This window comes from Struthio camelus, chromosome Z, assembly GCF_040807025.1.
Source record: "Struthio camelus isolate bStrCam1 chromosome Z, bStrCam1.hap1, whole genome shotgun sequence".
Lineage (NCBI taxonomy): Eukaryota > Metazoa > Chordata > Aves > Struthioniformes > Struthionidae > Struthio > Struthio camelus.
Window position 1 is genome coordinate 44,501,144 of NC_090982.1, and position 12,220 is coordinate 44,513,363.

Sequence of the window (12,220 nt, forward strand, 5' to 3'; positions counted from 1 at the left end):
CCTTTCCACAGTGTGCTGTGGTGCTTTCGCTGCTGTAAGACATTGGTAGCTAGCAAAAATGTGTAGTCTTGGATTTTCTCCTTACACAGGTGACAGAAAGAAATCTTAGAAAGGGAGAACATATTGGATACGGGCAGGACTTTATCCCACATGCATTTTATGAAAGAGAGAGTGTAATTTAATTTTATAGGGGTATCTGTCAACAGCTCTTAATTACAGTATTATCAGTTACAGCCCTGTGATAGAAATGGTGCCAACTTCCTGTTACATAACTTTGGGGGAAGTTGATGTTTGGTTTACACACTTCTACTTCATGGTGAAATTTGATTAGAACACCTAGATAAAATAGCAGATTTTTGGTTTGAATATAGTCAAGTTTTGCACCAACATCTGTCATTGGAAAATGCCTGGGAATTGCTTCTGCATCACCTGGAGCTGAGCACAGCCCGCTGCTCTTAATAGAATATTCTCACTTCCTTTCTTCTGCGTGAACATTAGTTCTAATGCACGCAGTTTACTTAGCAAGTGCAAAGTATGGCTAATTGGTCTTTGATTTGCATAAGGATTAAATGAAAGTCTTGCATAGAGCAAACTGTCATGCGTTTATGCTTCCTGACACCTTTTCATTGTATTTAGTGAACTATGAATATGCTGTAGCTTTGTTCTGCCTTTCAGTGTAGCCGCTAGCGTGTCTTACTGTGCTGTGCTTGCTTACTGTGTCTTACTCCAGCTGGAGTCACAATTACAGGAATGGCAACTGCGGTGTTTTCTGCCTTGCCTCTGCTGAAGGGATGGCTCAGTAGCTGCACAGTCCCTGCAGAATCTCTGCAAGTTACAGCAAATTAATGAAGACCAATGCTGTTTTAGTATGCAGGACTGTAAACTCTGGAAGTTCAGCTGTTGCTTCTGAGCAGCAAAGCTGTCCTTGAGATGGAAAGGTAACCAGTAAGAGGGTGTTCTGGCAGACTGTTAGGGTTGAGGTGAAGGTGTTTGTGAGCAAGGGCCCTGCAAGTGACCACACTGTAAAACAGCACTGGACTGATGGAAGTAAGAGTTGTAAATTAGGTTGGCACTTTCCTAGTGTGTTATTATCTTGAGCATCTTGGACTAATCCTAACCTGCAGTGCACATCATTACAAACAGACAAGCTCGTTAAGGTAAAACACGACTTAAGACAAATACCTGGGTCTTGTGGCTGGGAGGGCTATGCGTTGTGGCCAGAAGTCCAGTTATCACTGATGCTCACGCAGCAGTGAAGCTGCTTTTACGTCACAAACTGATAATTTATCATCATCATCTTAGTATAAACTTGAAAGCGCACGGAAGCGTCTCTGTTCTTGCCTTCATTTTTATCACCCTCCTCAAAACTCTGAAACAGATTGTTTGCTTGCAAACTAGGGGACCAAACAGGTGATGAAAACATTACCCAGATGCTTAAGAGAGCTCATGACTGCAGGAAGACAGCTGAGAATGCAGCAAAAGCCTTGCTGATGAAACTGGATGGGAGCTGCGGGGGAGCCTATGCAATCACTGGCTGTAGTGTGCAGCCCTGGGAAAGCCTGTCATCCAACAGCCACACGAGGTAACTGCAACTTATTTGGTTTCCTAATCCCCAAGCGTTTGATTTCGGACTGAAGGTTATGTTGCATTCCATCTGCTGAACTACCTTCCTCACCTCAGGCTGCTGAGCGCTCTTGATTACTTTTTCTAAGTCACCATGCCTCAGTGGTCTAATTGTCTTTAGACTTTGAGCAACTCCAGCCAAGAAGGATCTTGTATAGATTTGTTGCAAGCGGGTGATTCTGAACTTTGATCTTCCTTGTAAAGGGCAAAACCATTATGTTTGTTTTACCCCAGTGACTCTCTTGCTGTCTCACTGAAACTTGGAGCATGTAATTCTTGTTCACGTCTATTCTATAAGGGCAGCACAGATCTACAGAGGACCGGAGACCGTAAGTGTGCGTCCACTGGGTTTTTGGAGTGTTCAATGATTGTTTTCTAAATGTCAAAAATCCACCATATATTTCATTTTGAACCATTTCCTCTCTTTTCTCCTTTCCCTTTGCCCCCCTCAAAATTCTTCCTTCCCATGCTATTGTTTTTGCAATGGAATGGCAAACACGCATCATGAAGGATAGAGTGGGTTCTTTCAGGAAAGGGCTGGATATTGCAGTAATTCCTGAAGACCTATAAAATAATGAATCTTAAATCAGCTATTATTGCAGAAGTGTTCCAGTTCAAATACATCTGCCAGCAGCTTCAGTTTGAGTCTTTGCCTGCCTGCAGTGTAGTTGTACTCTGTGCAGTGAATCTGTGTAGATACAGAATTGGCAAGCATCCTGGATAAATATAGATGAACATTTTTCTGTGTAAAATTTATTTTGGTTTCTCAGATTCACTCTAAAACTTTGTTTTAATTCTGTCTTTGGGCCAGTTCTTTATTCAAATGCTGTCATTTTTGACACTTTTAGAAGTTTATTTTAGTACTTCATCATTTCCTCTTCTTGCCACCATCTCCTCCAAAAGATCTTATTTCCTGCCTTGACGACTAGCATGGAGTAGCTAAAAATCAGGAAAAAAGGTAGTCCAAGTGAATGAGGTTCAAATGTGAAATAAATTTAAATATTTTTTTTCAAACAAGTTTTAATGCTCCACTAGCAGTCCCAGAAAGCTGTATTTTTGTTCAGAAATGAATGTGATACAATCTGAGCTAGTAACACATCGGTCGGTCATGGTACCAAAAGTATTGACTGGCCTAGGAGAAGAGTTATCCAGAGCTGTTTTGCACACTTGACTTGCCTTAGTGTGTGTGCGCACTTAGGCCGTTTCTGCACCTACATATGAACGTGTAAGCAGCCATGCATGGCCACACCTCTAGCTAGGCTGAGCTTGTTTACCCTTCTTCTATTTAAAAGGGTCGTTTTTAGTAGTTTTATAGCTACCTCAGTGTTTTTTGTTCTTATGAGCTGTCTGGTACTCAGTCGATGCATAATTTATTTTTCTCTAAAATAGCTTAGTTGGTTGCCAGGATTGAATGTGGGAAATGTTTGAGGTTTTTTCTGGGTTTTGGGTTGGTTTGGGGTTTTCAGCCTTTCCTTGAAAAGTATTTGGTAGGAATAGAGTCTCGACAGTCCTTCATTTGTTGACCATCATTTTCGTTTTGTGAAGGGGGAGGATGAGGGAAGTGCGTGTGTTTGGTGAGGAGCATTGTCCCTCGTGCTTGGTGTTTACAGTGAACTTCTGGCGGCCATCTCGCAAGATGTGTATGTGTGCATGTACTGTTTTGAATAGATGAAGTTTCAGCAGAGTATGCTTAAAATGGGATGGACTGCAAATTTCATCAGTATAAACTGTGGCATGTAAAAATGCAAAAGAAAATGCTTGTGTGTGCTAGAGAGAAATCTGTTCGCTTGAGTCATTATCATTGCAGGCTAAATTTTTCTGGCATGGAGCAAGATGTTGTACTGAGTATGGTAACCACTGTTATCTGCTTTGATATATGTGGAACCTGAGAAAGAAAAGTTGCTCTTACTTATCCAAAGGGCACACAGCTTGTAAAACGGACATCCCTATCTGATCATCCCTTATTCAACCCTCCACCCCACCAGCAATGTAATTTTTCTTTGTCTAAATCCACATACCAGGAAAAATACTTCTGAAACTTTAGCTTCTCCGTATAATACAAACCTTCTTTTCTTCCCTTGTGTTGTGGTCAAATGATACGTGATAGCAGCGTGTGCAGACTTTTCCCTACTGTGACCCCTGTCTCAAAAGAGAAGCGCCCCCTCCTCAGCTCACAAACGCACGATATCATTGCGGCAGTCCATAGATGGAAAGCTGCGTTGGTTTGAAGGGCAAACACCTGTCTATATTTACATCAGTAAGCCTTCTATCCTAGTTGTAAAAAAATTGAAGGTTCTCCCTTAACTCTTCTCCCTGTTTTCCTGGCCTTTGGTTTTTAGTTTGTTTTTTTTTTTTGTGTGTGTCTAGGACTCATGCTTTTTGGTGTTATCCTGCCTATATTGCCAGCTCTCTGTCTGTTCACGCGTGTTCCCCTGTCAGTTGGCTCCCTGCTGCTCTGGGCAGACCTCCCACTGCCACAGATCTGCCGCCTTCTGTGATTCTTTGATGTTGGTGGTTTCCATTTCCTTTCCTCTGCCACCGCAATAGCAATACAAGCAGATATAGGAAGGCCAGCTCTGGATTTCTAGCTGTTCCTGCAGGCTTCGTGTTTTTCCTTTGTCTTAAAGAACTTTGTCTTAAAGAACTCCCCTAAAACAGGGGAGTGGAGAGTGCTATGTGAGCCACCGTTAGGGGACCACTGTACTTAAATGAAAATGTTTTTACGTTATGTGACTCAAACATACTCTGAATCTGCAAGACTGATCTTTTGTCATTATTGTTTTGGTGTGGAGGCTCTTGATTGCAGATACATGTTGCTACCCTTTTTCTTTGTAACCAGAGTGAGTAGAGAGGGAGCGAGGTGATGAAAGCTCTCCTTCCCTGAGACTTGTGACAAATGAATAATTCTCCCTGCCGTTCAAAGCCCTGTAGAATAGGGGCTTATAATGGAAGGGTTGACCCATCTTTAGCTTTGGCATTTCAAATGAGTTTCTGAATGTCAAATCACTGAACACATTACTGAGAACAAATGCTCGGGGAGCCACCAGTGACAAGGGGTTAAAGATTGTAAAAGGGAGCAGCTGAAATGAAATGAAATGAAAGAGCATCACAGAGGTTGTTACTAGTGAAGTGAATAAAAATAATAGCGAGCATCTCAACTCATTTGGCTGGCAGCAACAACACAATAATGTTGCCAATTCGTTTTTGAAAATAAAAACAGCTCTGTGGTATAGTTGGAAGTCATAATTATTTTAATGGACAGAAGCTAACTATGGAACCTATACTGCACCTTGAAAAAGAAAGAGACAAAAGAGAAGGGCTGCAATTCTAGCTCTGCCTGAAAATGATGATGTGTATTCACTGCAGTGCTAGTGGCCTCAACCTTTCCCTGGATTCGTGGAGGGATAATCTGGCCTCTTACATGCAAAGGGAATTCTTTTCAGTATTACTTAGAACCACTAAGTATCTAAACTCAATCAAACACAGCGCTAAACCTCCCAGTCAGAATCACCATCAGATTTCAGATAAGTAGCTGACATGCAAGATTATCTTGGCTGAAGCGTGGAAATAAGTTATTTAGAAATATCGCAATAGATATCTTAATATCATCTATGGAACGCTTCATTGCTGGAGCAAATGATCCTGAGAAGGAAGAAGCAAGGTTTCACTAAAGTGTTCTGATTTTAGCTAAAAACACTGCTGTTTCTATTTTAGCTGGTTGGAGTATTTTTCCATTTCTGTGGAAAAGCTTTTATCTTTTGGCATTGTGCTGTTTCAGATATCGAGCCATAAGACTCACCTAGAAGACTGGTGGACCCATGTATGCTTTTTATCAAATGCATTCCTCAAGGTGTAAGGTTGCATGCAGACGCTCAAACAAGTTGTGTGGATTTAATACTGACAACATTATTTTAGTTCTGTCCGCTTTGCGTTATCTGCACCATTGCTGAATTGCAGATTTATTTATGGACTTGATTTTTTTTTAATACATTAACCAAAGACTCTGCAGGGTCATAAGGATAAAATTTTGTAGCATCCAAAAAGTGGTACACTCAAAGACGCTCTAGGAAGACCTATTTTATTTCCCTTCACTACATTGTATATGTAAATATTTATGTGTGTGAGTGTGCATGTATATATACATATGCAGTTTTATTGGCTGGTGTGTGTGCGTGCATGTGTATGTGTACATGTATGTACGTGTACATGTATTTATATACACACATACGCACATATGCCAGCCAATAAAACTGCATATGTGCTATACCAGCCAGCATTTTTCCATAGACTGTATATAAAAATTAATTTGACATCATCCAGGCATGACATCATTGTGTCAGACTTGAGGAATGAAACAAGTAGGTAGAATGCTTCTCTTTGCTTGTTCTGAATGCAGCAGCTGGGAGAAGGTGCAGACTGGTGGTGTGTCCTCCCTCGGTGTGATGAAACTGTGACCCCTCCCTGCCTACATGCTTGAGACATGAGAAACACTGCACATCTACTGCAGCAACTCCATGTGTCTTGTGGATGGTTGCATCACACTACATATGCATTTGTCAGTCTCTTTTCCTTTTGTCCTGATGGCCATTAGAAAGGAGAGCAGTATCTGGAACTGAGGCTGATGTGCCCACCAGCTGTGGGTGCTTAGCCAGAGCAGGAACGGGCCAGCGTTGTGGCTGTAGAAAGCCCTGGTGTTTGGCCTTTTGGGGGAACGCCGCTGGGGCGCTCTGCTGTGGGAGCTCAACAACATTGCAGCATATCTCTGTGGCTCCTTGCACAGCCTGGTTCTCGCAGCAGTTGAGAGGGAAGGAGGGCAAACGGAGGGCCAGCTGCTTCGCTCCTGGGTGGGGGCTTGCTACCAAATGTAGGGGGAGAGGGAATGTGCTTGTCCCTTCTTGTTGTGCTGGCTGGCTGAGACCGCTCCTCCATTAAATTCCTCTCACCTTATTAAAAAGGAGGGGGAAAAAAAAAAGAGCATGCTAGCAATTCAGCAGAGGAGCCAGCTCAGCTGCAGGCAGGCAGGCAGGCAGCCAGGACTGCAGTAAAAGCAGCCTGAGTATCACTGGCAGCAGCCCAGACTGCCTTCCTTGGCTTGCACTGCTCTCCGCAAAAGGATACGTGTATAGCCGGAGATCTTTAAGGGCCAGATCTGTGAATATCCAGCGAGTATGAGATTCAACAATACAACAGTATGCGACAACAGTAGACTTCCAGCATTTGTGCTCAGGTTCCATTCCCAGAGGGAGGGCTAGATTTTCTTTTCTTTGTAAGTGAAAACTAAGATGAGCTGTTTGCGTCCCAGAATTTGAAGCCTGTGTAGACTTTAAGGGCTATCCTTTTTCCAACAACAGCTATTTTATATTTAATCCAAAAAAACTACAGTTGTAGTCTTTGGGTGCTGAGGAAACTTGCAATACCATTCAGTATCGAATTAAGTATCTCTTACGCTGTCTGTCCTCGTTTTTCCTTATCGGTATCTACTTCAGAAGGGTGCCGTTAGACTCAGTGGAGCAGTGCTTATGAAGTGTTTTGAAGACATGAAGGACTAAGTATGAAAAAAAAGTAAACATTTCAACCTGGAAGAATTTCTGTATTAGTATAGACACAGAGTGCTTTTAGCTTCACTGCAGATGGAAATGGATGAAAATGAAAGCCAAGATTGGTTTGCACTTCTGGTAAATATGGCACCGATTATCCCTAAGAGGAGGAGGGGATAATACGGAATAAACAGAAAACTGTAGTAAAAACCTGTAATGGGATATTTCACAAGGGGGAAAGATTTTGAGAAATCTTTGTAGATCTGCCAGTTCTCCATCTCCTCCAAGGCTGTGCTTGGAATTTGTGGAAAGACTCGTTGGCAACTATCTGAGGCACTTTAAAATCAGTGCAGCTTCGGCAGAAGTATAGCCAAAGAAGAGAAAAAAACCAAGGCGCTCTCTTCCTTTTTCACATGCATAATATATTTTAGGACATCATCCTGACTCTCACAGCATGTAGCGGGTGGGGCTTTTTCTTCCTCCAAAAATGTTGAACAACAGTGCAATTTGATACAGAAAGTGATTTATTCCCCTGCTGATAACTGAGATCATCTAGCATTCCAGACAAGCACAGTTAATGGATGACTTATCCCTCGCCCAGCAGCTGATTACAGGTCCTCAGGAGACAGCAGGCAGCTTTGAGTGAGGTTATAGAAACAACAGGGCATTTTATTTTCCTTTTAGTGTTATTGCAACTATATTCAGCCCTGGAACGCTAAGGCTGTGTCAGTCTCAGCCCCCTACAGCACTGGCATGCGTGTAGGTGGGGATGCAGCACTGAGGCACCCGCGCTCTTACCAAGGCGTTAGTTTTCCCTTTGTAGAATCGCTTTGTAAACATTTCTGAGGCAGGCTAATGGTCAGCCATTCGTTTGAAACTATCCCCTTAGAAAAAGAATGTTCCATCAAGTCTTTTTATCAAAAGAACTGCTAAATTATGGGCTTGTTTTAAACCCCTGCACGCCTGAAGGGATTTTGGTGTTCTGTGAAATTAACCTTAGCATGAATTGAAAGATGCTGTTGCCTGACATCTGTCAGTGGATTTTTTTCTCAGGTTGATTCCTACAGGTGTCCATTAAAAAAATTCACAAGATAATTGGTACTACCATCAGCAGATATAAGTAAGGGCTGGACTGATTCTCGTTTCTTAGCAGATGCTTCTTACCAAGGAAGATGAAGACTCAGTGGTAAAGCAGCACGCAGAGGCTTTCACTGCTAGGGTATCGCTGAGAAATCTTAAGTAGCGTTTTTCTTCAAACTGAAAAAAAAAAAAAAAAATCCTTGTTTCACAAGTCACTGTTCCAGGAAAACTAATTCAATTACATGTTGCTAAATATCTGGCTTTGCAGACAAGTAGCCACTGATTTGGTTTTCTCACGGGGCTTGGAGAATTAAATTCCAGCTCTGCATTTGTCATACCTCTCTGCATCTTTTGAACATTGCACCATCCAGTCCACGCTACCTGTGTCCTTTCTGTGAACTTTAAGTCTGTGTTGATGAAAACAAATCCTAAGTATTGGGAGAGTATTTTGTACAAAAATCTAGATCTTATTCCCAGTGTGTTTTAATGCTGTGCTTTCTCTTTCCAGTACTACCAGCTCAACTGCAAGCAGTTGTGACACAGAGTTTACAAAGGAGGATGAGCAGCGGTTGAAGGATTACATACAGCAGTTGAAGAATGACAGGGCAGCAGTGAAGCTGACAATGCTGGAGCTAGAAAGCATCCACATTGATCCCCTTAGTTATGACGTTAAACCTCGTGGAGACAGCCAGAGGCTAGACCTGGAAAATGCAGTCTTGATGCAGGAGCTTATGGCAATGAAGGTATTTTATTTATAGTTGTTTTTATTATATTTAACAGGCTGACTGTGCTGCTGACAATCCCTCTGTGCTACAAAACACGCTAATAAAGTCACGCTTACGGAAGGCTTTGATAGTGATCGGCGGGTGTTAAAGGGTTACTTTGTTGAAGCGAATAAGGGCTGAAAATTGCTTTCCAATAGTGAAAGTGACAGAAGGCAAAGCATTAGCAGTGACGAGATCTGTGTGTTTTGGATTAGGCGAAGACTTCATCCGTGGCTCTAAACTTGGAACGTTCTCCTTGACAAACCAAATGTTCTCTCTCAGAGATATGGCAGCTGAGTTGCTTGAGGGTGACCAAAAGTATGATACAACACTTCCCATGAGACAGTTCATTACTTTACTTACAAGCTTGCAAATGTGTGTCTCCAATATTTGTGAGCTGAAGCAGAACAAATTCACCTTCTTTTAATACTGCCCTAGGAGGAAGAATGGTCTGTCAAAAGTTATCATCCTTTGTGCTCTCAAGCACTCACTAGTCTAGGGCTGTTCTAGACACTTTGCTCCAGTGTGTGGCTCAGTTTAGAGCAGGAGCAAAGGCTATATGGTGATGAGTTGCAGTAGCAGCGGTTTTAGGAGAATACCCTGCTCCCTGAGGCCTGACTTTTACCAACCAGGTGTAGACCTGAAGTCATTTTCCACCTGGCTTCTTTATTGGCTTTGTGAATTTAGAGAGGTGAACTAAAACATGGGAACATATTAAAGGGAACACAAGTGTGCATCTGCATTCAGAAATTGTCTGCTTTTAGTTCAGTTTAAGTAAGTTTAACTTCTGTGTATTGACAAGTCCTGCTACAGTGAACTAGTGGCAGATATGTTAGATGAAAGCTTCTAAATCTGTAGATTTTTTTTTTTTTTTTTAGGTCCGATAGTGTTGGCTAACTGGTAGCTTAGTACTGATAATTGTATTCTTAGTGGTATTGCCTTTCCATCTGATGACAAACGTAATTTTGCATTATAGCGTTTAATATTTACAGTCCAGAGAAAAAGATTCCCTGGTAACACTCAGAAGTTTTAAAGTTATATTAGTTGTTAGAATATATTATGTCCAGCTGAGCAGTATATTCCCCATAATGAAAGCAGGTAAGACATACCGAAAGACTCTTGCAAATTATTAGATGTGTATTTCAAACATCATGCTTCCCGTTCTCCTTCTTTGCCTCCAGATCTTCGCTGAAATGTCTTGTACATCATGTTCACCTCTAGCTTTAAATCGACTGGCAAGGGCAAACTGCAGAGCTATCCCTGTGATTAATGCCTGTGCCTTCCTTAACTTCACAGGAACCCAAATAGTTGCACATCATGATTTCTGGCACAATTTTGAGTGATGGTGATCCTTTCATTCACTAAATGATCAGCTGTCTTTTGACATGTGTTTTGCACTCCTAACTAGACTTAGCACACTGGATTTGCACTGCAGGAATTGTCCCCGGAAGAAAATAACGTCTTGATAGTTTGTGTGCAGTGGAACCTGGAATAGACACACGTTTTACGTAGGTGTCTGGAGTCAGTGTCAGTCCTTTCTGGCCCAGGGGAACTGACAGCAGTGTCCGTTGGTTGTCACTTGTTGTACTTTGTGGGAATTCATAAGTTCAGAAAATGTCTAGGTTTCTGAAAGGGACATAGGGAAAAGTCTCATGCTTGTCAAAGCCTGGAAAGCAACTGCTCTCCTGCTGCAGAAATTGAAGACTCCCGCCTTTCTTCTCTGTGTGGAGCATTTCAAAAGGCAAATAGGCAGAGCTGTGCTCTGCTTGCTTTGGTCTTGAGAAAACGTGCTGCCTTATTAGCATCCGTGGTTGTTGCTCAGGTCCGCGTTGCAAGCGGCTCGTATGTTTGACAAGCTATAGCAGTGCTGAACCGAAGGGGGCAGTTCACCAGGATGCCGTCACCTTCGAGTTTATTATTCGTGTCTATTATTTGGAGCATGCAGCTCATACAAAATAGCCTATATATCTGCCTTCTTCTGAGATGATAGGAGAATTTCAATTTTCTTACGGCAATTTTTGTTTTACTTGAAGCAAATGGTCTCATGGTGCTGTGGGGGACTTTGTCAAGTATCTCTGTAATCTGTTCCCTCCATTCTTAGCAAGGTTTGATGGGGCTACTCAAGGATTTCCTACACTTTTGGGTGTTAACAACCTGCTGCCGTGTTCTTGAAACATGCATCTCTGTTGGAATCTCTGCTGCATCTTTCAGCACCTTTCATTTATGACTCCCAGTAAAAACTGGTCACCACGTGAGTTATGTTGCTTCTTGCATCTATGTGTTGTGCTGATGGTATTACACATTCATTCTTTATTATTGATGAATCTGGTCCGTAAAGAGATGGCTTGGGGTAGTGTCGGGAAGCCTCGTACTTTGTTCTGTTCCAGTGTTTAATGATGCCGTGTTTATTCTCTTAGTGATCCAGCGTATAAAACGTAGTAGGTCCACCACTATTTCTGTAAAATCCGATTCTGTGCTTTGAGCAATAATTAACCATGTTTCCAAATATATTTTTGGCTGCTGTTTGTCATCATTCAGTGGATCTGGCTTTGAGGTCAGTTGTTGTTGTCATGCCCCAGTTAGCAAGGAGATTACTTTTGATGGGTGTAAACAATTCTTGGTTTGCAGCCTTTTCCTGCATTTCAGAGGACTCAGAATCTAGATAAGAAGTCTCAACTCTTTCTTCTCTGATAATTTTTCCTCCTTTGTGTACAGATGGTGATAATATTGCTTATAATGTGCTTTGAGACGACAATCTCTTTGCAGAAAATGTCAAGAATCCTTTGTTAAAGCATTTAACAAATGCTCTTATACCTGTATAGGGTAAAATACAGTTAGCCAGAGCTTTCATATATGCTTTATCTGCTCAGGTATTTGTTTTGCTTCTGAAAGATAATGTATTCCACCTTGTGTATTGTGATCCTCTTGGGGCCCCTTTCCATGACTTTCTAGAACATTTTGCCACGTAAGAGTCCTTGCTGTTGGATGTGCTCATGTCAGAAGAATAAAACACAAATTTTAATTTTGAGCGTGCTGTGGCATTTCTGATTGCGTTGAATCCGGGATGTTTTAACTTTCACTCATGCTTTTGCCCAGATTGGGAATTGGAATATGACTGCAGATACAAAATATTCCCCAGTATTCAATGGCTTTGTCTTGAAATGACTGCTAGATTAGGCGCTTGAAGCTTGTGAAGCTGCATGGTTCACCCAAGTC

General features: G+C 41.9%; 1 protein-coding gene across 11 annotated transcripts in view; it reads left to right on the forward strand.

Annotated features, from left to right (window-relative positions):
* Window positions 1-12,220, forward strand: part of LOC104150980 (MCC regulator of WNT signaling pathway) — a 223,396-nt gene that overhangs the window by 191,551 nt on the left and 19,625 nt on the right. For all 11 annotated transcript variants that reach the window (XM_068927547.1, XM_068927549.1, XM_068927548.1 and 8 more), the window contains 2 exons: window positions 1,399-1,582; window positions 8,749-8,983. In XM_068927547.1, the coding sequence (XP_068783648.1) occupies window positions 1,399-1,582; window positions 8,749-8,983 (419 nt within the window). The remainder of the gene's footprint in view (window positions 1-1,398; window positions 1,583-8,748; window positions 8,984-12,220) is intronic.